Source organism: Podarcis cretensis (genome assembly GCF_951804945.1).
Source record: "Podarcis cretensis genome assembly, chromosome: 1".
NCBI lineage: Eukaryota > Metazoa > Chordata > Lepidosauria > Squamata > Lacertidae > Podarcis > Podarcis cretensis.
In genome coordinates, this window is record NC_137170.1 from 72,348,741 (window position 1) to 72,375,307 (window position 26,567).

Genomic DNA, 26,567 nt, shown 5'->3' on the forward strand with positions numbered 1-26,567 from the left:
CAAACAGGCTTGAGCAAGCTTAAGTTGGAAGGATGCTTCAGCTCATGAAGCCACTGAAGCCACTCGGTACATTTATGGAAATTATAATTTAGTGTCATTTTTGCTGGCGATGGAAGAGAAGAGAACCCCACAGATTATTTATAATACCACCAGATATAATTATGCTGTTCTTGGCACTGTGGGAAGCTGTCTCTAAATGCTATGTTTATTTTCCCAAATTGTACTGTTTGTGTAGCCAAAATAAGATTTCCTGCTATTTGTAATTGAAATCTGTGGCCTAATTGTTTGGCTGTTTCGCAAATCATTACACATGGCTGCACATTCCAAGACTTCTTCATGAATAAGGCAAATGCTCCTGCCATGACACACATGGTGTAATGGCATGGCATAATCATAAAGTCTGTGTCAGTTGAGGTTATTCATTCTGCAGAAGGGGTGTTCTGGGCTTACGAATGTACCAGAAATGATAATTCAGACATCATGAACTTAACAAGACACTGTAATCAGCCTTATTCCCTGTTTTTGCTTTCCTTGTTGTGGCTGCTTTGTTACACTCTCACTTCCCAGGACAGTCAGCTTGTACAAAGGTGAGAGAATGTAACAGCAAACAGTCACAGTTGTTATTATGATTTTCTAAGTTTTACTGTTCTGGGACAGAATGAAATCATACAAGGCACTGAGCTGTCCACTGTGCTATGCAACAGCGTCCCCAAGCACAAAGGAGAGTAACTATGGCTAGGCAAGTTGGGCACCAGCTGCAGCCCAGAAACCCATCTGTGATATGTTTCATTGTTAAAATAGCATTAAAGCTATGCAATGTCATATTTTCACTTTGGAATGACAAGAGATGAAAAGCCTGATCTCCATCCACTGGGAAACTTAGTGAGGGCAACAGGCCAGACAGATTAGCAGCTTTTCACAGGCTCCTAAACTGACAGTCTAAAACAGTAAAGCACATTCAGCGACTGACGGCTGCTGATGGTTGAACAGCCTCTTCCACCAGGGCGCTTTTCTCTTTTTGCACTCTAGCTTGAAGTTCTGACACAGTATCACTGCAGAGAGGAATAAATATTTCTGATCAGCGCAAATTTGGGGGTTTCAGCAGCAGTACCCTTAAAAGCACACAAACCTCTCTGGATCCTACAAAACAGTGTTCATGAGGGTCAAGCCAGAGGTAATTCCTGTTTTATGCACTGACCTGTGGGGGCAGGGGAATTCAGAATTCAGAACTCTTCATCCAGGGAAGGGGAAAGCTGTGGCACTCTAGATGTGGTTCTACCCATGACTCTCATCATCTCTAGCCAGCATCTCTGATGGTCAGAGATGGCGGTAACTGCAGTTCAGCAAAATCTGGAGAGCAACAGGTGCTCCCTACATCATTATAATTATAATTATCTTCAGTAAAGTATGCGGACAAAAATATTTGATTTCCAATAACTCTCATAGACTCACATAATGGAAGATTTGCCTGTTGAAAACAGTGGAACTTAATTCCAAGTCAACATTAATAAATAGGATTGCACTCAGTGGAATAAATTACCAGCACCGACGTTTTCAATTGATTTGTCTATCAATCAATAGGTGGCTTCCCTATTTGTAATCTGAAGCTATAAACAGCATACAAGGAAAGTTAGGTTGTCTGTCGGAAACACTGTGTGTGTCAAACAAACAGCATTCAAAACAACAACAACAATTATAAAAAAACTCTCTCCAGAAGGTAGCAAGATATTCATGTCATATAATCCCAGATTAAAAATACAAATCTGTTAAATATTAGCTAAGTATGCAATTGCAAAAGAGATGGCCCACATCTTTTCAGAAGCAAGCTAACCTTCTACATACATGTAGATGAAGACAATCTCTGCTTGCCCACACATCTTCCTTTGAGCACACAGTCCTGACCACATCATCTGATGTCCTAAAAGCTTGCAGCTGATGTGCTGTTTTGGACAGCCCTACATGAGACAGTAGGGTAAGGTTACAGACATCCCCATTTCCCAGGGACAGTCCCCAGATTTACAAATCAGTCCCCTGACAAAATCCTATCATTCCGACTGATTTCAATGAAGTGTCCCCAGATTCATTGGAAAAAAATCTGGTAACCTTATGGTAGGGCATATGGCTATAGGCCAACTGGATCAGTCACTGTTTGAGGATAATTAGCATTAGATAATTCAGTGGAGGGGTGGAGAATGATGCAGGAAATAAAATTTAAAAGATAGGAGAAACAGGGTGGAAGACCAGGTGTTTGTTTTGGGGTTTTTTTTAAAAAAAACAACCCAAGATTCAATAAGATCCAATAACATTTCTTGTGATAACATTCCGTAAAGTTTCAGCAACTGATCTTTGCTTCTGAACCATGTAGCAATAAACATGTTCCACACTGTCACATATTGTGCTTGCTTACATGTGAGCACAATACACTCACATGCACCCACATTTCAGCTTGGACTTTCAGCTCCAATCCTCTTTCTCTGCAGGTTGGGGAAACACTCTGCTTTACTTGCAGGCTTTAATCTGGGTAAGAGGATATATGTCTGCAGTAATATGGGGGGGGGGGGCGGTGACAAGATGGAAAGATGGAGAATGCTGAGGGGAGACATGGGACAGCCAGGCATTGGGGAAAGTGTCTGTCTCCAATTTCACCTTCCATACTAAGTCACTGTTTTAATAAATAAAAATTTTGTATAGCATTTCCAAGTACTCATGTACATCATATGCAATATCTATTGTTGTTGTTGTTGTTTTGTTGTTGCTGCTGCTGCTGCATTATCTATTATTAATTATAACCCATCCTTTGTCCTAAGGTCCCAGAATGGGTTAAAACATTAAAACACAGTATTATAAACAGTTTTAAACAACCTAGAGTGCAGTGGTCAAGTCATCTCTGCTAAAAAGGGCCGTAGCTGGTGAACCAGCAATAGCTAAGAAAAGGCATTCCTAGCCCCTGAAGCCACCCAAGCCTTCAGTGACAGTGTTGAATCTAGGAGTAGCCCTAAACTGAGAACCTGCTCCTTCCAGGGAACTGCAACCCCATTCAGGGCAGTTCCCACCTCCCAGATGTGAGAACTTGGGACAACTAATACCTGTCTTCTCAGGATTCGGCTTCATTTTTTGGTCCCACATCCAGCCCATCTTACACCTCTACTGCCTATTCTCATTTACATGGAACAGAGATCGAGCTGGGTGTCACCTGCAGATTGACACACTTCAAATTTCCTGTTGACAGCTGCCAAAAGCTTCATATACATGTTGTTTCTAGTTGATGTCATTACACAACCCTATAAGGCAATAATATATTATTATCTCCCATTATCCCATATTCCAGGTAGGGTAGGGAAATGCTGGATTTTAGAGGGAGTGCCTTGTCTAAAGTCACAAAAATGAGTGGATGGCAGAGGCGAGATCTGAACCAGAGACTTTGAATTCAGTCTAAAAGTTGCATAGGTATATTGTTAATTTCAGTATGCATATTTCTAATCTCAGTTTCATAATTAGGAGCATGATTCTGATTCCAACACCAATAGGGATTTGGGTGGATTTGATTCCCACCCCCCATAAGGTCAGAATGGATGGAGGTTAGACAGAGATACATTTTGAGCACTATTTTACTCAGCAAAAGTGCAGCCATATCACACACACACACGTGTTCTGTGTTATTTCAGATGTAGTTGTAGCATTGCCACATCAAACCAACAGGTAACAACTGCTGTAAGTCCCTTTCTGAGCTATGCTGCTCTTTTTTACATCAAATATGTCCTGCTTAAGCAGGTAAAGCTATTCTAGAGCACTGAAGATAGGATCCATGTACAGTATTTTCCTCCCCTACGTCATAATATGGTTTGGGTATTGCATATGTAGGTTACTTTACACACCGCCATCTGCTGTTATGAAGCGTGCTAAATGTTGCTAATCAGATTATATAGGCCTTGCTGAAAATTTAGAGAGGAAATCATGTTATGTTCCCCATACTGTGCGCACACAGAGGATGACACTTTACGTTTCTGCTCTTAGCTGCCACCAGCAACGACTTTTATATAAGCCTAATTTTCAACAGTGCAAACCATTTCCCATATGTGAACAAATAATCAAATGCACCAGATCTACTGAGACATGATGATACCACAGAGGGAATTATCTCTTCAGTGCTCTTGTAGCAGGAGTTCTGCACAGTCAGCACTGCAACCGTGCTGCTTCATTCAAGGCATGTTTGATGCGCTGTCGAAACAAAGCTAATATGCAAACTCCAGAGAATGCCAACCTCTACAATGAGCTTGTGCTAGTGTTTTAAGCTTCAGAAGACTTCAGATTATGAGTATCAATATACATCACACAAGCAGTAAAAAGCAGTCAACAGACACTTTGAAGAGCTGTTAAATGAAGTAATTCCTGCTGTGCAAGCAGGAATTCTAATGTAGTATTAAGAGCAGAGCACTTATTTTGGGGACTGAATTGTCTTAGAGAAACCATTCATTCACCACAGACCATATATATTAAGGGAGTGTTATCCAGGTGGGTTACCTGCCCACCCACAACACTAATGGATCAGTGCAGGCTTTTAACAGAGGAAGTATTTCAGAAGACAGAGCTTCCATGGACACATCCTGACTTTTCAGTACTTACTGCAGCACATATGTTGGTTTAGAGTTAAAGAACCTCGTTTAGGCACATCTGCAAAGCTTGGGAATGGAAACTGATTTTCTTTGAGCAGCAGACCCCAATGGCAAATCTTGGACCACTTTTGAAATTACCCAGTTTCAAATGCCACTTCAGGTAAGGCACAGAGAGGGAAGAAGATGCTCTCAACTACCCTACCTCAACTACCCTACTCCATCCCTGACTGTGCATTTCTTTTCATCACAGCCATCTAAAGGCATCAACTGTTTTTAAATATATGTATATATATTTAACAGGATTTATATACCACTTAATCATCAAAACCTATAAACAGTTTGCATCCGCTATAATTCAGCCTTTAATCCACTAGAATGAAAAAAGAAAGTCAACGTTTCATTGGTGAAGGGAGTTCGGGACTGAGAGTATAATAACATAAAATAAGCACTCAGACGAACCCATTGCGTTAGTTTTAAGTCACTGCAGGCTACTATGCTGTAAGGTATGTGCATTTTAAAAGGGAGAGACAGTGACAGAGATCAAAGAGAAGCAAATAATAAGAACATTCATTTAAGGCTCCATTTCTTTGATGTGCACAGCGCAGAGAAGACAAAAGGATTACTTTTCACGGGGAAATGAAGATGAAGCACTGCCTCCCTTGCACAATATTACAAAGCCCCCTGCAAAACCTTGGCATCAGTTGATAGGTTGCCTGAGTGATGGAATAGCTGTTATTCCCACCACAACTGCTTATCTTTCGGCAAATCTTTAGAAGGACAGAGAGAAAGCAATTGGAGTTCTTTGTTCTCTGCCTGATCTGCATACACACAAAAATGCTTTCCAAGAGTCAGTGGTGGTGTTGCATTCTTAGACATTCTGTAACAACTTTTCAACTACCAGTTAGCAGGAATGTTTGTTTACATCCTGCCTTTCCCCCAAGGAGCTCAAGGTGGCATACAGAGAGAGTTTCCTAGACCCAAACCTCATTCACTTCAGCAAGGCTGTTCCATCCTGAGCCTTCAGCCCATGCCCTGGGTCTTGTGTGTTAGATCAACATGCATTTCCTTTTTCACAAAAAGCAACAACAAATAGCATGTTACAATCTTTGATTTCGCCACCCCCTGCTTATTTTTACTACATGCTGTGAACCAATTTGTCTGTCATGCATTTAAAGTTCATCCTCTCCCTGTAGGAAACACTAAAATGGCTGTAAGGTTTCCCATAAAATTGTGCAGTACTTGAGGGGAAATACTTTCTCTAAGTTGCTGTGCAAACAGAAACGTTTTACTGAAATACAAAGCATGTTCAGAAAAGTTATGATTCAGCCTTTAATTAAACATGCACATCATTAATGTGTATTTTTTAATTTAAAAAAAGTTAAACGAAACACACAAGACCTAGTATAGCAAAGAAAAATGGAGAAATGCACACAAGTTATCCTCAGGACAATTTTAATTTTCAGTATGTTTTCCTGCCATCGGTGCAAAAAAATGTGTTTTCATATTACAAGCCTGCTCATACAAAGCTTATTACTTTGAAGTAAGCTTCACTGAGTTCAGTAGGACTAACTTTCAAGTGTGTATACTGGATTGCAGGCTCTGTTACTTTGTAATCTGCTCTTCAACTCTAATGAGTTCCCATAACAAAAAACAATTTTAATAACAAATAAACGGCAACGCCATTTTAAAAAACCCAAGGGGGAAAATACATAATAAATTAACAGCATTATCTGAACAGCAGGGAGCATAGTCTAAACCACATTCCCACATTTGGAAAGGAAAAGCTGTTTAGGAAGTGCAGCCCTATAGATATGATTGCACAAAGGTAAGCAAAATTAAGTTCAGTGGGACTTATGCATAGGTAAGTGAGCAGTGATTTGCAGCCTTACATTAAACATTTCATAGTCAGCAGAGAACTGACTATGGATTGTGGAAGACAAGCCTCTGAAGGAGGCGATGCCTGCAGCAAAGATTTATCAGTTGGCAGAGCATGAGACTCAATCTCAGGGTCGTGGGTTCAAGCCGTACGTTAGGCGAAATATTCCTGCACTGCAGGTGCTTAGAGTAGATAATCCCAGATGTCCCTTCCAACTCTACAATTCCATGATTCTATGATTATCAGGCCTCAGTGTGAGCATGAGAGGAGAATCCTTGACCCAGGCTGTACGGAACTATATAAGATCCAGAAGTCAGACATTAATCTTAAAATAAACTGGCAACCAGTGGAACTTCTGCAGCATTGGTGGGACAATGCTCCTGTCAGCTATTACCAATCACCAACCTGACCATTGTATTCTGGACCAAATGAAGTTTCTATACTGCCTTCATGGACAGCCCTACAAATAGTGCATTACAGTAGTCCAATTGAAAACGTATCAGAACATGCAGAACAGTACATAAGAACTATGGCCACATGACGCATCTGGCAAGTATGTGTTTTAAAAACAAACATCGACAGCCCAAGGAGTTATCTAATTACAAATTTTCTTTCATTACAAAAAAGAGAGACAAAATATCATTTTATTTATAAGCCACAAAGCATGGGTAGGCAAACAAAAGCCTGGGGGCCGGATGTGTCCCAATCACCTTCTAAATCTGGCCCGTGGACAGTCCAGGAATCAGTGTGTTTTTACATGAGTAGAATGTGTGCTTTTATTTAAAATGCATCTCTGGGTTATTTGTGGGGCATAGGAATTCGTTCATTATTATTTTTTCAAAATATAGTCCGGCCCCCAACAAGGTCTGAGGGACAGTGGACCAGCCCCCTGCTGAAAAAAGTTTACTGACCCCTGCCACAAAGTCATTAAAAATATTGCAGAGGTTTACAAATGGTGTATGTCCCTCCTATAACCAAAGTGTTCAGACAAACCTAGAAATCCCACTTCACAGGAAATCAAATGCAATGCTGCAATGAAGCAAATATAAACTTAACCTTCTAAACTAAGCTATCAACATAATCCTGTGTCCATCAAAACTGTACTCTCAACTTTTATCAACTTCAAACTACTACTGGATTCCCGGCACAAACAAAGATCTTCAAGCCCTTGCCACTCTGCTCCTTGTCTATAGCTCCCCTAAAGCCCTGTTACTTTCCCTGCTTCATTAGCAGGCAAGAGAAACAGGGGATCTAGCCCAGAGTGACAGGCAATGCCCCCCACAGTTTGACGCACAAACTTCCCCAGAAAGAGGCTTTGGTAGCTTATGGCAACCAAGGAGCCAATGACAGGCAACAGCAGCTGGTGCTGCCATGGCGATCCCTGCTCTTCTCCATGGCAGCAAGAGCGGCAGCAGGAGAATATGGGAGAGCAGCTAACACTGACTGCCAAGCTGCTGCACAGTCCACGCTGTGTGTATTCTGTAAGGGGAAATGGATAGACAAGAGGAGGGCAAGAGGAAGGGGAGGAGAAATATTTGAGATGCCTTATGCAAGAAATTACCGCACTATCCCCTCCCCCAATCAATTTATGCACCGAAGTTGCAAAAACAGACTTTAAAAACAAAATCAAGCAAACATGTAAAACTCTGGCTGCCTATCTCTCAGCAAAATTTCCCCAATTCCTTCTCCAACTTCACCTTCTTATTTAATAGGTTCATGATCTGTGCTTTTATTCATCCAGTAAGGGCTGCTTCATACAAGACAAAATGCCCTGCGTGGACAGCTAAGTTCCTTGTTCTTTGCCCTATACAGTGGTACCTCGGGTTAAGAACTTAATTCGTTCTGGAGGTTCGTTCTTAACCTGAAAGTATTCTTAACCCGAGGTACTACTTTAGCTAGTGGGGCTTCCCGCTGCCGCCGCCGTGCAATTTCTGTTCTCATCCTGAAGCAAAGTTCTTAACCCGAGGTACTATTTCTGGGTTAGCGGAGTCTGTAACCTGAAGCGTCTGTAACCTGAAGCGTCTGTAACCCCAGGTACCACTGTACTTGGAAGCTAGTTCCACTCTGCAGTGAACAGAGATCACTTCCACATAATAGGTAATGTCATGTAACCCATGTGCAATTTGTGGAGAGCCATGAATTGCAGTGGCTTACTGCCAATGATACACATGGCACGAAAGGCACCTGTGCATTAATCACTTGTGAAAGTACATACAGGTTTCATGCAATTGCACATGGAAGTGATTTAAGAGTAGGAATGAGCCTCTAGTGAAATCTCGTCAAGAAGGCACTATTAACAGAGCAGAAGTGAACTCCAGGTACAAAACAGGAGCTGGCACCTGCATTTCACGGCAAATGATGAAGGATTTTGCATTAAAGTCAAGGCTGTCTTTATAGCTATAAGTGTTCCACGTGTACCAAAACAAATAAGATTTCATACTGAAGAGTTACGAAAAATAAAAAACATTTTCACAGCTGTTGGGAATATTGCAACAGTTTAAAATTTATAAATATGTCCTTAAAGCGCCCAGCTAAATTTGAAGACCAGAACAAAACATAAAGAGTGGATTTCAATGGATAAGTCTGAGATATCACTCTACCCCAGTACATAAGTCACTCCTGTTAATAACTTGAGAGCAACCAGGGCAACAGAAGAACAGAGGAAGGAATGCCCTTGCCCACCCTAGAATTTGAGTTACTTATCATAAACCTGAAACACTACCAAAAAGAAAAATCAGTGTTGCTATCATACAAAGACAGCAATGCAGCTCACCTCCTGTTTTGGTCTTAAAAAGAAGTTTTATTAGCACACCCCTTAATTCAAGAAGGGGGTGAGCAATTGCCTTCGACATAGTTTTGCCTATCTGGATCTCATGTTTTCAAAGGAAGAGATTTCACAAGCACAGCGCTCATGCCTGCAAAATACCAAGATTGTAAAACAGAATGGCTGTGCGCTACTTTCATTCATTCAGGAAGCCTGTTATCGTACAATGAGGCGCTTCCTTCATAGCAACCTCCCTAAACAAGACGATCTGCCGTCCTCCACTCCCCAAAATGATCGTGGGCTAACCTGGTTCGTGAAAACAAGGCAGAGCACCCCTCAATTTCCTTCCCTTCCTTTTCTTTTCTTTGAAAGGGCAACAACTTTGCTGCAGACGAGGCTGCTCCCCTGCTGGACCTCCTTCCCCTCTCCTGCCCACTTTGGTGAAGGGGGCGCCCCAGCAGAGCCCCCGCCCTGGCGCCCTACCTGTAAGGGATCCAGTCCGCCTGGTGCTTCGAAGTCATCGCTCGCCGAAGGAGCTAGCAGCCGAGGCAGGGGCAGCAGTCCCCAGGGCCGGGCCGGGAGGCGAGCGGGCGGGCGCGGATCCCCTGGTCACAGCCCCCCACCGGCCAGGGCAGCATCCTTTACCCGGCCTAAGGAGCGGCGGCGGCGGCGGCGGCGGCGAGGTCAAGTACATGGGGAGGAATTATCCAAGCGGGGCTCCGAAGAGCGGAGGCAGCATTTTCCGCGCGAGGGTCGCGCGCAGCGGCGGCGGCGGCGGCTGAGGGAGCGGGAGGCGCCCCTAGCCACAGTCCCTTTCAGCAGCGGCTGGTCGGCTAGTCGCTCACGAGACACACGCGAGAAGGAGGCGAGGAGGAGCAGGAGGCGGGAGAAGCCGCGGCGACTCTGGCGACCTCCGAGCCCGCGTCCCGGCCGTTGTTGCCTTCCTTCAGCCAATCAGGGTCAGCCCGCGCGTTTGTACACAGAGCCGAAAAGAGACGCCCGCCTTGCCCCAGCAGCGCCCAGGCGCGGCCACTGCGCTACACTGCACTGCATTGCATGTTCCCTGGACGCGGCGGCAGCCGGGCCGGCCGCCTCCAAAACGCCTCCCTCCCTCCCTCCCTCCTTCGCCCTCGCGCCGGCCAATCGCCAGCGCCCTCCCTCCGGCCTCCGGAGTTCCCCGCCTCGGCCGTCGGCGTAGCCCTGAAGGGGTCCTGCGCGCCGCGCGCGCCCTGTCGCCAGGAGGGTTCCGAGGCCAGTGTAGGCGCGCGCATCTTAGAAGCGGGGGGGGTGGGGGGTGGGAAGAGCGGGCCGGAGAAGAGATGGGGGGAGCCGGCGGTGGGGGCTTGGAAAGGGCGCGCGCGAGGCGGAGGCCAAGGGATAAAGAAGTTGTGGCGTTTTGCAGATTCACAATGCTCTCCTGAGCTGAAGAAGGCCCCTCCAAAATAAATTCTGTAGATAAATAAACCATAGCTGTCAACGTTTCCCTTTTTTTAAGGGTAATTCCCTTATTCCGAATAGGATTCCTCGCAAGAAAAGGGAAAAGTTGACAGCTATGTAAATAAACAAACACACCACAACCAAGAACACGTTCATCTTTGAGGCGCCACAGGACGACGTAGGAAGCTGGCTTCTGCCGAGTCCATCTAGTTCAGGATTGTCCACACTGGCAGGCAGTGGATTTCCAGGGTTTCAGACGCAGGAACAGCATTACCCTCCAACATTTCTCTGATGAAAATAGCGACGTCCCATTCCTTAATGATAATTCTACTAGAGTCATACCCTGGGTTACAGACGCTTCAAGTTGCACGTTTTCAGGTTGCGCACCATGCCAAACCCGGAAGTACCGGAACAGGTTACTTCCAGGTTTTGGTGCTCACACATGCACAGAAGCGCTAAATCATACTTTGCACATGCACAGAAGTGCCGAATCACAACCCGCGTGTGCGCAGACACGGTGCTGCGGGTTGTGAATGCTGTGGGGGTTGCAAACATGCCTTCCGCACAGATCACGTTCGCAACCCGAGCATCTTTATACCCCACACACCTTACTGAGCTGCCCCAGCCACTCTGGGCAGTCTCCAACATTTATAAAAACACCATACAACATTAAACATTTAAGAAACTTCCCTTTACAGGATTGCCTTCAGACAGCTCGGGGGTCGGATAACTCCACACCCTCTAACATTTCTCCAATGAAAACAGGGACATATCAAGGAAAAGCAGGACATTCTGGGATCAAATCAGAAATCGGGATGGCTTCTTTAAATCAGGGTCATCGTCCCTGCATAATAGGGACACTTGGAGGGTCTGGAATGGTCTCTCCTGTCTCTACCTGGAGATGCTGTGGGTTGCACCAGGGACCTTCTGCATGCTGTAGCGCTGAGGTGTGACCCTTTCCTTCGTGAACATTCATCCAGATTCGTTCAGAGTAAGAGCAGGCATGGGCTGCTTCATGAGTATCCATTCTGATTTGTTTGTAGGGAGGTTAGATGGTGGTGTGTCAAAAGGAATGTTCTCCCATGCTTTCCGGTGCATTTCCCCTCCCTTTCCTTATCTCAAAAAGTCAGATCTTTGGGGATTGTTCCCAATCAACTATGGCTGCCTTCACGTGACAGTTTGTTCTGCTTTTCCTGTTAATCTCTGCATTAGTTTTGAGCTTTCACAACATGTCAAAGCCGCTTTCAGAAATCTAGTGGACGTTTATTGCTCATTTCCATGTTAATTGCTTCAAAGGGAAAACATTTGCAACCCCATTAAGAACGCATTCAGACTTAGAAAATATTGTGTTAATTTTCCTTTTTATAATGCTAGTGCTTCTGTGCCTTTTTCTAATACTGTATTCCTTTCACACTTATCCAGCATGGGTGTTCTTACAGTTAACGTCAGAAAAAACAGGCATGGCTGCATGTTTAGCAGCTACAACCTGGACATTGCTGTGTGAGCAGCATTCTGTTCATGTAGTGGGACTCATCTTCTAGAGCAGATTTTGAGGATATTTCTATTTTTACTATCTGAGGATCACAGGGCAGTTTGTGATATAAAAACACAGAAATACGCAACACTGTAATAGGCAAAGGGGAAGTTCTGTTGTGCAAATGGAGTGGCGGTGAATCCAAATGCAGCCATATAACAAAAAGGGTAAGAAGAGAAGATGGTAATGAGGATTAAAAAGATAAAGGTAAAGGTACCCCTGCCCGTATGGGCCAGTCTTGACAGACTCTGGGGTTGTGTGCCCATCTCACTTAAGAGGCCAGGGGCCAGCGCTGTCCGGAGACACTTCCGGGTCACGTGGCCAGCGTGACATCGCTGCTCTGGCGAGCCAGAGCCGCACACGGAAACGCCGTTTACCTTCCCGCTGGTAAGCGGTCCCTATTTATCTACTTGCACCTGGAGGTGCTTTCGAACTGCTAGGTTGGCAGGCGCTGGGACCGAGCAGCGGGAGCGCACCCCGCCGCAGGGATTCGAACCACCGACCTTTCGATCAGCAAGCCCTAGGCGCTGAGGCTTTAACCCACAGCGCCACCTGCGTCCCTTATGAGGATTAAAAGGCAGACTTAAATAGTTACCATACCAGAAATGCCTGTAAGAGGTATACCAGTCTTCTTTCTCTCTCCCACTATCAACTAGCACTTTGTTCTGTGAACACCTTTGATTCTTGTCCCTCTATAACAACAAACTCTGCTGCCAGAAAAAGCCACTCATCCTGGCTGCGTGCTACTGTTCCTTTTGTACATAAAACACTCTCCCAGTATTAAAACAATGCAAACACTTGCACCAATTCAAATGGCCCAAAAGTTCAGAGAGAGGGAGAGATTTTATTTCATGTTTGCAAACAAATTCTTCAAGCAATCTGTTAAATTTTAAGGCACTTTCACATCCCACTGATACCATCATGGATCCTATGGTCTTCGGATTTTAAATACAGTGGTACCTCGGGTTAAGAACTTAATTCGTCCTGGGGTCTGTCCTTAACCTGAAACTGTTCTTAACCTGAAGTACCACTTTAGCTAATGGGGCCTACCACTGCTGCCATGCCGCCGGAGCACAATTTCTGTTCTCATCCTGAAGCAAAGTTCTTAACCCGAGGTACTATTTCTGGGTTAGCAGAGTCTGCAACCTGAAGCGTATGTAACCTGAAGTGTATATAGCCCGAGGTACCACGGTACCTCAAATAATTCTCAGAATAGGGCAAGGTTAAGACAGACAATGCAACACAGAATTTTATTTCTGTCTGTCACAGCCTAGCATTCAGAAGGAAATAGTAGTTGCAGGGCTGTAATCTGGAAGTTTAGAAAGAGGCCAGGCTTTATCATCTTGGTCTTAAGAGCTTACAGTGTTACTACAAACGTCAATGTAGACACATTTAAATGTGTCTGCCCTTGTATCATTTTCTTTCAGATTCATCGCATACTAGCCTGGTGATAGTCTTTGTGGGTTTTCCATAGCCTCTCCCCAGAAAGTTGGGTTGTATTTAATTCTCCCTGACCTGCACCACAATAACAATGTCTTTGTGCAACAATGTACAGTACTCACTTCAGATAACAGAACCACAGATTTGTTCATTTGTCATTGATTTGATTCTCACATTGCTTGGAGTAACTATCAACAACAACGATTGACAAATTCAGGAAGTATGTGTAATTCACTGCCTACAGGATCGCTGGTAACTATGCAGGCAGTTCTTTACATTTTTGTGTCGTTTTCTCAACTGCAGTCCAGCACATTAGAGCACCAAACTCTTGTTCCAAATATAAGAGAATCATTCACACCTGGACAGAATAATCTCATGAAAAGCAGAGAAAAGACAAAGGATGTAGCAAATCAACAGCTAAAACATAAGCATCCACATCACAACTCATATATTTCTAGCCTGCCACAAATTTTTGCCTGCAACAGGGCCTTCAATGTTGCTGCACCAGTACTTTATCTTGAATTATGCCAGGCTCTTGCAATTGTGGGCTTTTAGAATATGTTGAAAACCCTTTTCTCCCCCCTCACTCAGGCTTTTCTAGCTTAGCATTCTTGTTAATTTTTCCACAACAAACAATTTGAGTATGCCTGGGGGGGGGTGTTCATTGTTTCTTTTTCTTCCTTCCTTTTTTAGACACCGCTTAAATAAACAAATAGCTAAACAAATAACATTTATTTAGCAGCAACAGACTACTTTGGGATTCAATCAAATGGGCATGTGCATGTACCACAACTGGCGTACACACAGTAATATAATTTTTTAAAAAAAACAAACGGTTTCATCTTAAAAACAAAGAACAACCAAGCCTAATAACCTTTAAAGATACAAAAAGAATGAGCAGCAGGTGAAGTGTGGTTTGTTTCCTAAAGCAGTGGTTCCGAATTGGTGGTCTGCGGATCCCAGGGGCTCCGTGCAGCATTCACATAACAATAACTACCATAGAAATATCAAAATTTTCAAAAATTGAGGGTCCATGGCTTGGCTTTTGAAAAACGGGGGAGGGGGTGGTGGTCCGCAGTACTTAACTAATTGGGAACCACTATCCTAAAGGATTCATCAATAAAGGTCTAGTATCAACCTCCTTAAGGCTTTCTGGAATTTTGCATTCGTCTAGTGAGATATCAGTCAGTCTGCTTACCAATTGTTCCAGACCACCTTATGCTACTTTGAGCAGTCAAGACAGGCAAGGGTCAAGCGCACAGGTAGGTGGCCTTATTTTAAATCACTCTTTTGAAAAATGGGTCAAAAGCAATTTTATAGCTAAGGGTCCAATTCCCAACCCTTCTTGAAAACCATTTTTATCAAGGGCTGCTTCAATTAGGATGCTAATTGGTTGCCTAAGCCTTCTAGCATTTCCTACATTAAAAGTGAACTGTCCAGATTTCATGATTGATACAATGAATACCTCCTCCTCCCCCCCTTCATGCGCCAAACCCCTGCACTTGTTAAAAACAAAATCCATCTATCAATTGAACCTAACTAACAAGAAAGCATCAGAAGATAGTCTCTTCGGTCAGAATAATTTTAAAAGGATTTAATATAAAAGGCTGACATATATTTCCTTTTAATTAAAAATTAAATAGCCTAGTCCTGTAACGCAGCAATCTCCCTGGCAGACAATAAATATCTGTTAATACTCCAAAATCAAAAGTGTTAAGCAGAGTGTTTTTTGTTTCTCATTCATATTCCCTCTTACTGCAGCCTTTTGCTTTCTTTGTTATTTTTCAGCTAGCATGAATGTCATTGTGCACAACTAATCTGCCAAGGCTTGCAAGAGCCTCTGATCACTGTGGCTTTGAGCATTTTCCATACAACTTACCTGTCCTCTGCTAATTGGGGCTTTATGAGCAACCTAATTAAAATTCCCATCTCATGCGCACTAATTATTTCCCCTATTTCCATTTCAGTCCCACATTTAAGCAGAGTGAGATCATGAAGCAAATCCAAAATACTCCAAAGTGTGTATGACACAGACACGGAGCCCTGCATCTGTTAAGCTACATTATGTTGAATTCATACTAAAACTTAAGGTGTGTCTTCTATTTAATCTCATTTTAGGCACAAGAATTGGGCATCTGTCAGCCTGCTTCTCATAGCGTGTTTTGCTTGCACAGTAGCATAGTTTCTTATCACTTATTATTATTATTATTATTATTATTATTATTATTATTATTATACAAATGGGGGTGGCTCATTAGTATAGTGTTCATTGACTGTTGTTTTCTATTAGATAGAAATGGCCTGTGCAGGCAAGTATTAAAGCTATTGAATATTGTACAGTACTTGAATAATGCACTGAAAGGATGGTCGGTGGTGTACCTATCTTATCTTTGGAACTGCCAGCCCTTCAGTCTCCACTGCTGCAAGTTAAATGAGACAATTACATGTACCAGGGGTTTTTGGGGGTTAGCTGCCTTTCTGATCTTCACTTCCCCCTCCCCATGTGGTCTCCATAACCACAAACAATGAGGTGTACAGATGCACTTTTCTTAACAAAATGAAACAAATCTTTAGGTAGAATCCAGTTGGTGCTTTTGCAATTCTATAATAACTTTTGATCCACCAAATGCTGCCTCTAGGGAAAAAGGGGGAGGAAGGGCTCCCCCCCTTTTTTTGCTAATTCTTCCTCCCCTCTGCATTTCCCAATGACCCCCTCCTAAATCAGCTCCAGGGTGTTGGGTAAGGTTACCAGACGTCCCCGTTTACCAGGGACAGTCCCCGGATTTACAAATCACAAAAATCCATTGAAGTTGAAAAGTGTCCCCGGATTCACTGAAAAAAATCTGGTAACCTTAGTGTTGGGGAACCCTCCAGAACAAGGTGGGAAAGACCACAGGGGAAGAATAAGCAAAAAAAAATCCTCTCCCTCCTCTTCCATTAACAGGCTTCTGCTGAATCAAAAGTATAAGGCCACAAACTGGATTCCACCCAATACTGATAGACTATTTTAAATGCTTCTTTCTGAGTAAGGATACACCTCAAAGGATGAAGTTTCACCTACAGCTATTGGTCCCCAAACTTGCACCGCTTACCTTACTGCTCAGTGCAGCTGGAACGTTATACCTGCCCTAAGACCATGTGTGTGATTTGGCTTTTCTCTGAACCATGGTGACTGAGGCTTGTGATGGTGGAGAGAGAGAGCATCTTAATACATGTGTTAATGGCAATCCAGCACCTGCCCCTCACAAGCAGGGTGATGCCCCCCTGAAATAGCTAATTCCAGTATTCAGTACCAAACTGCATGCAAAACCACATCTATAACCTCTCGAGGGAAATGGTTCCCAAAGAGCAGTCATCTCCAACCTACATAAATTAATTAAGAATTCTTTGGCTATTTGGAGGAAATGACAAGCCTGGCTCCTTTCAGCTGGGTGAGAGCACTTTGCTAATAAACTATGAATAATTAGGATGTGTAGGTTTCCTTTTGCATTTATTTATCACTTGCAGGTTCAACTTCTTTGAACTTCCCAAAGCACAAGATCATCACACAAAAAGGGAAACACCACTTTGGCTGGGCTCTCAAGTGTGGCATGGCAGTTAATTATATCATGTCAGGATGTCTCAGGAGCTTCTCGACTCATGTCTTTGTCATGAAATGTCACTCACGTACAAGACTAGACCATCTCTGAAAAGATAACTTTGATAAAGGGTGCTAAGGACAAGGTTAAGTCCTTGGTGGAAGGACTGTGCTACTCTGGATCAGCTCGGGGGGATGTTTCCAGTGGGCTGATCCATGTCACTTTGCTCCGAGACACATTGTCCCCATTGCAGAGCATGAGTACCAGCCTATTTTTTTCTTCCACAAGATTTTAACTATGCCCCCGCCTTGCCTCTATCCTTCTTTGTTCCCTTGCCTGTAAGCTATGTTTATTCTTAAGAACCTTCTTTGAGGACTACTAAGACAGGGGGAGATTTTTCTGCACTACAAAAAAGTTCGGGAGAAGACTAGAAAAGAAGGGTCTACAGGAAAGAGGAGTTATTTTGGCCCCATCAAGGTCCTGGTAAATGACTTGAGTCCCTTGGACAAGCAGGCACTGTCTCCTGGTCTTTACAGGGGCACCAGGTTCTGTGTGGTAGTTACAATTAGTCTGGTCACAGTACTATGAACTAAGTATCCATGGCCCTCTTCTAAGTTACAGGCCATTCCTCATTTCCTCCTCCCACAGGGCAGGTAAACACTAGCATTTCATTTCATTTCTTTCTATTGCCTTATCTATCTCAGCAGCACATTATTATTAACATTATTAGCTGATTTTTGATTAGAACATTTTATAGGGTTCTTCCTATGTGGTTTTAGGTGCTATTGCTCTAAACCAAATCGGTTTTTTAAATGAATAGTAATATATACATATGTTGTTAATACCAGTTTCAATCCAGCCAAAACATCCATGAGAATATTAAAATCAATTAGATCTTAAAATGCTCAATTAGGTTATGTACTTGGCTACATTGCGGCAGTAACCTCTGCATGCTCCACCCCTTGCCAGCTCTGACTTCAGGCAAAATATAGACTTTAGCCAATAAATAGTGAAAGCTTACATTTGTTTAGTCTGAAGCAAGCTCAGCTGAGTTCAATGAGGTTTACTATCTAGTAAGTGTACAGTCTGGTTACAATCCTAAAGGGGTGTTCTAAGTTCCACTGAGCTCAATGGCACCTACTTCTGGGAGAATGCGCAGGATAGGGCTGCTATTGAACCAAATCCTTTGTATACCTTCAAATACTTAAAAGAGTTATATTAAGAAGTCAGATCTTTAACTTTTCTGTTTATATTTTTTGTTTAATGAGCAGTTGTCTTAATGGATTCACACTGTACATTGCTTGAAATGTTTGTGTAGTACACAATGTAATGAGGTTTCATTTCAGCTTAAATCTACAGTATCTTGGCCTTATAAAATAATGTGTGAATGATGATCCTTTCACTACACTTGCTTTTCGAAGAATGAAAACAATGCAGCCCGTTTCATGGTTAAACCCACTATTTAGCAGATTTGGCTCATTACACTTGAAATATTGCATGTTGAAGTACTAACAACAATCTGTTTACATAAAATAGGGATATTGTACACTTTCAGCAGCCTTTTAGAATTACTTAACTGAAACAAAGTAATCAAATCCAGTGGAAAAGCTTGGCAACATTCATCTTCCTGAGATTTCCGTTCTTTTACATTTCCTGCAGAAGCTAGTTTAATGAAATCATGGCACTGATATCTAAATAAATATGTAAGTGGCTTGGGATCTATCACATAAAGAAGGAAGCTCTCCACATCTTGTTGCTATTTATACATTTGCAATTGCTTCAAATTTATGTCCCACCTTCATTCCTTCTTTTTTTAAAAAAGAAAGCTCCATGTACCTAACAAAAAAGAAATGAAAGATGCATTGGTCACGGTGGGGAATGAGAAGGATTGCACTGTTTCTTTGCCTGGGGACTGTGATGTGTGGGCTAGTTAGAGTTGCCAGAGCTCTGGCTTCAGGTGCTGACCAGATCCAGGCCTGCTTAGTTGCAGCACGGTAGTGGCTTCATGTGCCTTCAGACCATATTATGAGACCATGCCCTGGTAACTTTTTTAACTGGATTAGTATAATGTGTTCTGTGTGGGGCTGCCTCTGAAGAAGGTCTTGAAGCTTCAGCTGATGTGCCAGGATTTTGACTGTGTCAACTTATTTAGATCGTGTATTGCCTGTCTTTAAAAAGTCTGTCCACTTCTGAAGACAATTCAGTCTGCTAAGATTTACTTTTGAAGCCCTACATGGCTGGGGACCTAGGCACCTGAAGGAGTTTCCTCTCCCATATCATCCTATCCATATTTTCAGATCATCAGTTGAGGCTCTTCTCTCTGTTCTCTCAAGTGAAAACCAGTTAGAGGACCCTTTTGGCTGCGGCATCTGGCAAATGGAATGTCCTTCCTAGGGAGACACACTGCTCTCTTATAGACTCGGGGGGGGGGGAGAGCTATTACAAGGGTACCATTGTGGCATTCTCCATATGTTGTTGGGACTACAACTCCCATCAGCCCTAAAGAGCATGACCAATGGACAGGGATGGCGGGAGTTGTTGTCCAACCACTTCTGCAAGGCATCTGGAAGGCACCACATTGGCACTACAATGCTCATAGCTCTGTTTAATCAATGCTTTTATTACGTGCTTTGATTGTTTTAAAAATAATTAATTGGGTTGGATCTGGACTCATGCTTCTTCATGGTGGAAGGGGGCATGGAGGCAATTTTCCTCAAGTCCCTCCTCCCTCTGCAGACCCCAGCACCACCTGCCATGCTATTCCAGGGCCCACCCCAACTTTATCCAGCAGCTTTGGGGGGAGGCACATTGGGCTGCAAGGAGAAAGATGAATAAAGATAAATTGACTCCCCCAACCCCCGGCTCTTTCCTACAGTGCTGATTGCAAGTATGGATCCAGTGCTATTTTCTAGAAAAAGAGGTGCTGGAACTCATCATGAACACCACCCTCATTCTCTTATAATAGCAATGGCACGCACCTGAGAGGCACCAGAACTGAGTCCAGTGAGTTCCAGCTAGGAAAAAAAGGCCGGTCTAAATACAATTTTGATGAAAGGTGATATACAAAATGTTCTAAACAAATGAACCAGTGGGAAACAGTTTTAGTAATATTGAACCTTTGTATGAGTGTAGTTAGGACTTTGCATGGTTGTGATGATTCAAGGGAGCCCTTGGATTGGGAAATAAAGAAGATTTTTGGTACACCACAGTGACAATAAAAAAACTTTCAGCTTAGCTTCCTAGAAGTCTCTAACTTAGATTAACTTCAAGATCCTGGCACAAGTCCAGTGTTTTAGCAGGTGGTAAATTGGACAGAAAATTCTTCAAATAGACCCCGAGGAGCTGTTGATATATAGCACATGCAGTTCCCCAACACTCCTAGCAGAGAGTAACCATCTAGTTCATCACTCCAGCTGCCCATCAGAGACTCTGAAGGAAATAAAAAGGGAGCCCTTTCAGTGGAGACAACGGAGGAAAATTTCAGATTTGAGGGAAGGCAAATAAAGGATGTTTGAACCTGGCAGTTCACTTCTCAGTTAAATTGCTTTAGCAATCCAGAACTCCTCCCATACTTTGAAAAGACATCACAGGAAATGTTTAGCATTTCCATCCAGCGGTTTGTGATGAGGTAAATTGGGCTAACTCAGCAATGGGCACTGACTCAGAATACACAGCAGCACTTACGGAGTTATCCTAAAGTACAGTGATACTTTTCTCAGGCTCTTTCAAGCACTTTGGGCATTATAGGCAAAATGGCTATCATGAATCATCAGCAATTCACAGTGAGATTAATGGTGCTCACTCCCAGAAATTGGAAGAAAGGCTGTTTGAATATATGGATCAAAAAATTATAATAATGGGAGATATGAACGGAGTTGTATCAACGGAAATGGATAGATTAAGAGAAAAAAGTGACAGTAAAGAAGGGAAACTACCGAAGACCTTTTTTGAATTGGTGCAAAATCTCAATTTAATTGATATTTGGAGACTTAGACACCCATTAGAAAAAGAGTTCACATTTTATTTGGAACCGAATCAGTCCATGTCAAGAATAGATCAAATTTGGATCTCAAATGAACTAACTACTAGAATCCAACAAATAGAAATCCAACCCAGAGTAATTTCGGATCACAATCCGATAAAAATGGAGATAAAGATGTATGAAGAAAGAACATTCAGATGGAGATTGAAAGATTACCTTTTGGAAGATGAAAGAATCATTCAAGATGCCCGTAAAAAATTGATGGATTACTTTGCAGACAATATGAACAAAGGCACAAAGATCAGCACAGTTTGGGATGCAAGCAAGGCGGTAATGAGGGGATTCTTCAACCAACAGAATGCGATTAAAAATAAGAACAGAGAGAAAGGGAAGAAGGAAATCCTAAAACAAATAATGGACAATGAACAAAAGTTAATCAAAAAGCCAAATAACATCAAGATAAAACAAAATATTAAAGTCTTGCAGACACAGTTTGCCATGATCATAAATAAAGAAGTCGAATGGAACATTAAAAGACTGAGACAAAGGAACTTTGAATTCGCAAATAAACCTGGAAAATGGCTTGCATGGCAAATCAAAAAAAAGAATGAGCAAGGTACAATTAACAAAATCATTGTGGATGGCGAGGAAATAGAGAACCCAAAAGGTATCAGAAAAGGATTTTTGGATTTCTACAAGCATTTATATGCAAAACGAGAGAAAAACAATATAAAGAAGATAGAGAAATTTTTGAAAGGAAAAAGGGTGCAAAAGATCCCGACAGAAATGAAAGACAGACTGAATGCCCCAATAGAGAATGAGGAGATAGTAGAAATTATAAAACAGATGAAGAAAGGGAAGGCACCAGGACCAGATGGATTTACAGCAACTTATTACAAAGAAATGAGGGACTCCCTGACGGTACCACTTAAAGAAGTTATGAATAATATTTTGAAACAACAGGACATACCAGAAACATGGAAAGAAGCCTTTATAACACTCATACCAAAACAAGACTCTGATCTCACACAAGTGAAGAACTATAGACCGATATCTCTGCTAAACACAGATTACAAGATTTTCTCGGGGATTTTGGCAGCAAGATTTAAGAAGATATTGCAACAACATATCCATAAAGATCAGGCAGGTTTCCTTCCTGGCAGACATATGAAGGACAATGTAAGAAATATAATAAATATTTTGGAATATTTGACTGCCAGTAATGAGAGACAAGCCGTTCTAATGTTTGTGGATGCAGAGAAAGCGTTTGATAATGTTTCATGGGAATTCATGTTGAAAAATTTGGAAATGATGGAAGTGGGAGAAGACTTTTATAACGGTATAAAGGCAATATATTCAGAACAGAGAGCTAAATTGATAGTAAATAATGTAATCACAGAAGATGTGAATATAAAGAAAGGTACAAGACAGGGATGCCCTCTCTCACCACTGTTATTCATTACGGTTCTGGAGGTCCTGCTTAGTTCTATTAGGTAAAACGAACTAATAAAGGGGGTAACAGTAGGTCAAAACCAATATAAAGTTAAAGCCTTTGCCGATGATCTGGTAATTACGGTGGAAGATCCGACATGTAGTCTAAAAGAAGTTATAAAAGAAATTGATCAATTTGGAAGAGTGGCCAGATTTGTATTAAATAAGAGGAAAACTAAACTTATGGTGAAGAATTTGGACCAAAGTGTGATAGAAGAAGTGCAAAGAGAAACAGAGATGGAAGTGGCAAAGAAGGTAAAATATTTAGGAATATGGTTAACCCAAAAAAAATTGACTTATTTCAAAACAATTATGTGACAACTTGGAACACTATTAAGAGAGACCTCGAAGTGTGGAGTAGGATGAAACTATCTTTTTGGGGCAGAATCTCTTCAATCAAGATGAGCGTGCTTCCAAAGATGTTGTTCTTATTTCAAATGATTCCAATAATTAAGGGGACAAAGATCTTCAGAGAGTGGCAAAGAATGATTTCAAAATATATCTGGCAGGGCAAAAAGCCACGAATACAATTTAAGTTACTAACTGATGCGAAAGAAAGAGGTGGCTTCGCCCTGCCGGACCTGAAACTTTATTATGAAGCATCTTGTCTCTGTTGGATAAAGGATTGGATAACACTAAAAGACAATAAGTTATTGGATTTGGAAGGGTTTGACAACAGGTTTGGTTGGCACGCCTACTTATGGTTGGGAAAGAAGAAAGCTCATAAACGTTTTGCCAACCATATCTTTAGAGGTGCCCTAATAGAAATATGGGATAGGTACCAAAATATTTTGGAACCAAATGTACCTCATTGGTTATCCCCACTGGAGGTCATGAGTGTCAAAAAGATAAACATGAGAGAGGATTGGATGACTTATGGAGACATTGTAATTAAAGAAGGGGGGAAATGGAAATTGAAGCCATATGAACAAGTCAAAAAATATGTATATGATTGGTTGCACTACTTCCAAACAAATGAAATGTTTAAAAAGGATTGCAAAGAGAGGAAATATATTGAAGGAGAGTCTAGATTTCAGAAAGAGATAATAAATAATGATTATAAGGTATTGTCAAAAATGTACAAAATGTTATTGGAATGGCAAACAAAGGACGAAGAAGTTAAATCGGTTATGATACATTGGGCCAGGGACTTTGGTTATAATATACAGTTAGCAGATTGGGAGAAGGTATGGAAGGAAAATATGAAATTCACTGCATGTATGACGATAAAGGAAAACATTATGAAAATGGTATACAGATGGTATATCACTCCCGTTAAATTAGCAAAAATGTATAAGACATGTAACAAATGTTGGAAATGTAAGGAAAGGGAAGGGACATTTTATCATATGTGGTGGGAGTGTAAGAAAGTAAAAGGCTTCTGGGAAATGATATATAATGAGTTGAAAAAGATGTTTAAATATACATTTGTGAAGAAACCAGAAGCCTTTCTGTTAGGAATAACAGGAAGAGAAATTAATAGAAGTGACTATAAACTTTTTCAATATGCAGTGACTGCGGCAAGAATTTTAATGGCTCAAAAATGGAAACAAGAAGAATTACCAACATTGGAAGAATGGAGACGGAAACTGATGGATTTTGCTGAATTAGATAAACTGACAGGAAAAATTAGATACCAGAAAGATCACAAGTTCACACAGGACTGGAGAAAGTTTACGATTTATCTGGAAAATATTTGTGATGAACAGACAACGCTAGTTGGGTTTAAAGAGGCTTTGTGAGGAGAAAGGGTATTGTAAGAGGGAAAAGAGCTGTAAAGATTTATTAACTGGCAATACAATTATAAAGGAAATGTGAACTAAATTTAAAATTATGAGGATTGTGGAGGGAGCGGGGGGAAGTCCAAAAGAATTTTGTATTATAGTGGATACGAATGTGTTATTTAAATTTGTAAAAGAAAATTTTCTTTAAAAATTAATAATAATAAAAAAAATGGTGCTCACTCCCAGCTAAGTGCATAGGATTGCAACCTCAGCCACTATAACCAGGCACTAGGCATCAGTAGTTTGAGCAGGTTTTTCCAACAAGGAAACAAAATACATGTTCTAGTGTCATTTAAAGATCCCAGGACATCGTTTCCAAAATTGGCCTGATCCTAAAGCAAAGAAGAGGGAAGATGTTGTTTTTAAATCCCTTTGTCAAATTATTTAAGCACCAGTCAATACATACTTCCTTCAAAAAAAAAAAAAAGTGGTGTGATCACCTGTAGATGTTCACAAAGTCATATTTTCATTTTAAAATGCCATTGTCTTTAGAAAAGAGTTCATTTTTTCCCCTTCCAAAGACAGGATATAATACGTATAATGAATTTGATATAATGAATCCATCAAATGCTCCAGCATGTCATTTGAAACCACACACACACACACACACACACACACACACACACACACCACTGTCAATAGTGTTATATAAGGAGCAGTAAGATCTGAATTTACGTTCCCTGCACAGCCTTCAACTACATATATGGCTGTTGCTCTCCCTCTCCATCACATAAATTTGTGAATAATATGTCACAGAGTTTTGTGGCGACAAAGAGAAAATATATGGAGCATAGAGAGCTGCTTGGGTCCAGTAATCCTAGCCAAATACTGTCACCACTGATTGGCAATAGCTCTCTGGGTTTTCAGGAGGGAGTCTTTTCCAGCCCTACCTGGAGATACCAAGGCTTGGACCAAGGGCCTTCTCCTTGCTGAGCAATGTGAGCTTCCACAGAGCACATTCCCAAAGGGGATATGTCCCATCTGCCTCCTTAAGAGAGCGAGCTAACAGTCAAATGCAATTGAATGGTTCTATTTTTCAGATCACAGTAAGTGACAGTATGCCATCATGGCACTGGCATGATACTGTTGCACACAGCACTCTGTGAGGCAATCTACTGTGCCCTCAGTAAGAAGCTCCTTGTTATACAGGTAAGAGAGCCCTTCTTAAAGTATTCGTAATAACTCTGAACATGAGAAGTGTCCACCTGGATCAGACCAGTGACCCATCTGGTCCAGCATCCTGTTCTCACAGTGCCCCAACAGATGCAGGAGCTGAGCACAACCACACTGCCCACCTGTGATTCCAAGCAACTGGTATTCAGAGGAATACTGTATCTGGCAGTGGAGGTGGCACATAGTCATCATGGCTAGCAGCCACTGATAGCTAATGAAGCTGGCCCATTGATGCAAAAACTTCAATTTACGGAAGAGAATTTTTCTTCCCTCTCCCTGTCCAGCTCCCATACTCCCTGAAAATCTGTGCTCAGAAACCCAGAACAGATTTGCAAGGTGTATTGGGGGAAAGTTCCTTTGCAAAGCAGAGGATCTTGCATGAACAGGACAACTTAGTTGGATACAGCCCATTTCCCTTTGGCCATTTACAGAGTGATGTAATTGGATGTACATTAAACGATTATCTTTCTAGACCATGTGTGCCATCAGTCGTCCCTTTTACATATTCAGAGAGTCACACACACACACACACACACACACACGGAAAATGCTGTCAGAACAAGAGGTTCCTTTGAAGTTTTCTTGCACATGCTGAAGAACCCCTTCTCACTTTGAACCTGGGAACTTTTCAAATATCTTGGCTTGTGGTGGCTGCAATTTTAAAAAATGTGGTTTCCCACAAGGGGCAAACAAACCAGAAAAGAAGGCAATAAAGTTTAAGGACTATTAACCCATCGCCCTTTAGTGCAGTGGTTCTCAAAGGATGTAGTGTGCTATACTGGTGGGGCCAGAAAGGAGGGCAAGTGTGTCAGGAAGATTCAAGGACAATCAATATGATATTTTGGGAATGATACATGTTCTTATGTAGCTGCATCGTTATATGCTTTCTGGATGT

At 41.9% G+C, this 26,567-nt stretch overlaps 1 protein-coding gene across 4 annotated transcripts in view; it reads right to left on the reverse strand.

Moving 5' to 3' along the window:
- The window catches only part of TUB (TUB bipartite transcription factor), a 123,256-nt gene that overhangs the window by 51,509 nt on the left and 45,180 nt on the right, over positions 1-26,567 (reverse strand). Inside the window, exon 1 of one of the 4 annotated variants that reach the window (XM_079966527.1) lies at positions 9,737-10,366. The exons of 2 other annotated variants lie outside the window; for them this stretch is intronic. In XM_079966527.1, the coding sequence (XP_079822653.1) occupies positions 9,737-9,774 (38 nt within the window). In that variant the 5' untranslated portion in view covers positions 9,775-10,366. Of the gene's footprint in view, positions 1-9,736; positions 10,367-26,567 lie in introns of those variants that run through there. One more of the 4 variants, XM_079966524.1, reaches the window with a different exon arrangement.